The following is a 2,789-nucleotide window of genomic DNA, read 5'->3' on the forward strand; positions in this document are numbered from 1 at the left end:
GTGGGGATTTTTTATGAATTATTTTAAATTTTCTGCGATTTTTTGTTGACTTTTTATAATAGTATATATTTTATTAGGCCTTTTATTTTTTTCTAGCATTCACATTTTTCTTTGTAACATATGTGGATTTTTTTCCAATTTGTTTTCTACTTTTAAATGGAGTATGGTGTTTTTTCTCTTCAGAAAATTTGTTTATTTTGAATGAATCTCCATATCATTTTCTTGTTTTTTCTTCCTTTTCTTTCACTTTTTCCTGTTGGCTTGTGCCAGATCCCACAACCATATCATTGGTCTAACTGCATTAGGTTGGGAGAAAATTAAATCTAAACACATTTAAAATTAAGATGCTTATCATGTTTTATAGTTTAGGATGACAAGTAAACGGTCATAGTTGATAGACTACTACTAAAAGTCATAGTATATCACATAGCTTATCTCCATCATTAATCCCGTCACGTGCTAAGCAAATAATGTACATGTGACCTGCTATAGTGTCCCTAACACTTAATCTAGTACCATGCCAAATGCCATAGACCGGTAACTAGACAGGGATAGATCTTCTGTAGCACTAGTAACACATTGGCAAGAGAATGTTTTAAGCTTGTGAATTGCTCCGCTTTAATCCATTGAAGGTCATGGGTTTTACTTTTAGATCTTCACATTTGACGATCTATGTGAGTCATGGTGACAATTAATATAAAACGATTCTCTAAATACACCTTTAATATATTCATATAATTTCAAAAAACTATACAGAGTATGAATTCATAATTGTACATTGCGAACAAGATGTTTGATGGCACCCGGACAATGGTGCCAATTCAGTCATATGTTTTCTGTGTAGTATCCTAATACTTGAGTTATTTTTTTCTCCTATAACTACACAACCTGGGTGGGATTCCACTATGAAAAACAATAACAGAAACAGTAGAAGTTACTATTCAGCCACATCTAAGTTATTTGAAAAGTATCTAAAAAAAGAGTTATTTAAAAATATTCTGGTCCATCAAGACCGTAGTGGGTTGTTGTATTAACGTTATGATATTATCACAATACCTTTAGTAAGTTGCTATAATTTCTTCACACGATTGGATGCCAGTCTGGCGGCAACGAGATGCCTGTTAGATTGTTTGCTGAATGTTTTTTTTTTATGAAGGATGCATTGTCATGTTTGATTTTATACACTTAGACCCTGTTCGGCAACCATCCAGCTCCGCAAAGTACAGAAGCGTGCAGAGCGATGCTTTGGCGACTACGAGAGAATATGTTGCGGGCCGCTCCGCTCCGGTGCGGAGCTATGGAGCGGAGAGCTGCCGAACAGGCTCTTACTCTCTCCGTTCGAAAATACTTGATGTGGTTTTAGTTCTTTACCTCACCCTGTGTGTGTTGTGCACCTTAACCGCGTGGGGTTTTGCTAGTTGGTCGGAGCTCACCGTGAGCTTGATCAGAATAAATATCTTCTTCACCGAGTAGCCAATTGAGTGCGGTTGCAACGAAAAGGCCGCCGAGTCCACGGCTCCACGGCGTTCGCTGGCCGCAACAAACCTCCAGCTTGTGCTGCCCCCACTCCCGGCTACACGACAACGCTCCCTCTACCTCTCCCTCAGCCGCCCCGCTATATATACCATCGCCGTCTCCGGCAGCAAGCACACCACGCATTGCATTACCACAACAACAGCGCGAACAAGAGAAGCGCAAGACAAGAACCAGCAGCAACACACACGCGGCGACCAAGACGAAATGGGCCTGTGTGTGTCGTACGACGCGGCAGCCGACGGCCCGGCGACCGCGAGGGTGGTGCTCCCCAGCGGCGAGCTCAGGGAGTATTCGCCGCCCGCAACTGCCGCGCTGGCGCTGGAGGAGGTGGGCCAGCAGGGGTGGTTCCTGTGCGACGCCGACAGGTTGGGGTTCGAGGGCTCCGTCGCGGCGGTGGCAGCCGGCGAGATGCTCCAGCCGGGGCAGATCTACTTCGTGCTCCCCGCAGAGATGCTGCGACGCTACCTCACAGGCGAAGAGTTGGCCTCGCTCGCCGTCAAGGCCAGCGCCGCCCTCGTCAAGGCCGCCACCGCCTCGTCTGCCGGCGGCAGGCGCCGGCGGGGCTCGGTGATGCCGCTCGTGTTCGCACCATCCGAGGAGGACTACTCGGACAAAACCTTGGCGAAGTTTGCAGTGAAGCCGGCGGTGCCGCAGAAGCGGAGGGTGGCGTACCGAGGCGGGAGGTCGCCGCCGCGGTTCTCGCCCGACTTAACCGCCATTTTGGAGAGCGAGTAGAGGTGCAGGGCACACGAGACTGACAGAAAAAAAAGGCGCATTTTTGCACATAGCCCTGCCTCGCCTAGCCGCGAGAGATGCGTGGTTTCGGCCGCTGATGTTAGATCGGACGACGGATATAGACGCGGCAAATGATCTGTGGATTAGTTTGTCAAGTTGGGTGGTAGAAGCAGTCGTGTTTCCTGTTTTGGGGGTTGCTAATTTAGACGTCAGAGAAGCAGATATGTAAATGTGAATACTGTATAAATGTATAAATGATGTGGAGTACGTATTATGCTTAGTTACTGGCATCTCTAAGTTTGCTCTGCCGAACCAGTAAAATTCAGAGGCCCGTGGGAAACTTTGAAAAATGTCCCAACTCTTGGAAAAAACTATAATGTTTTTACTTGATCGTCATCTTTTTTTAAAAGGACAAAAGTCAAAAGCCATATATAAGTATCACAAGTATTTACAAACACACCTGTACAGAGAAAGAAAATTACAATCAATTTCTTAGGTGTGCGAAAATATTCTTCCTC

At 45.6% G+C, this 2,789-nt stretch overlaps 1 protein-coding gene across 1 annotated transcript; it reads left to right on the plus strand.

Moving 5' to 3' along the window:
• Window positions 1–1,672: 1,672 nt before the first annotated feature.
• Window positions 1,673–2,529, plus strand: LOC119306277. Its single transcript, XM_037582543.1, has one exon. It carries the CDS (start codon window positions 1,741–1,743, stop codon window positions 2,269–2,271), a length of 531 nt encoding a protein of 176 aa, XP_037438440.1. The 5' UTR covers window positions 1,673–1,740; the 3' UTR covers window positions 2,272–2,529.
• Window positions 2,530–2,789: the final 260 nt, after the last annotated feature.

Source organism: Triticum dicoccoides, chromosome 5B, assembly GCF_002162155.2.
Source record: "Triticum dicoccoides isolate Atlit2015 ecotype Zavitan chromosome 5B, WEW_v2.0, whole genome shotgun sequence".
NCBI classification, from domain to species: domain Eukaryota; kingdom Viridiplantae; phylum Streptophyta; class Magnoliopsida; order Poales; family Poaceae; genus Triticum; species Triticum dicoccoides.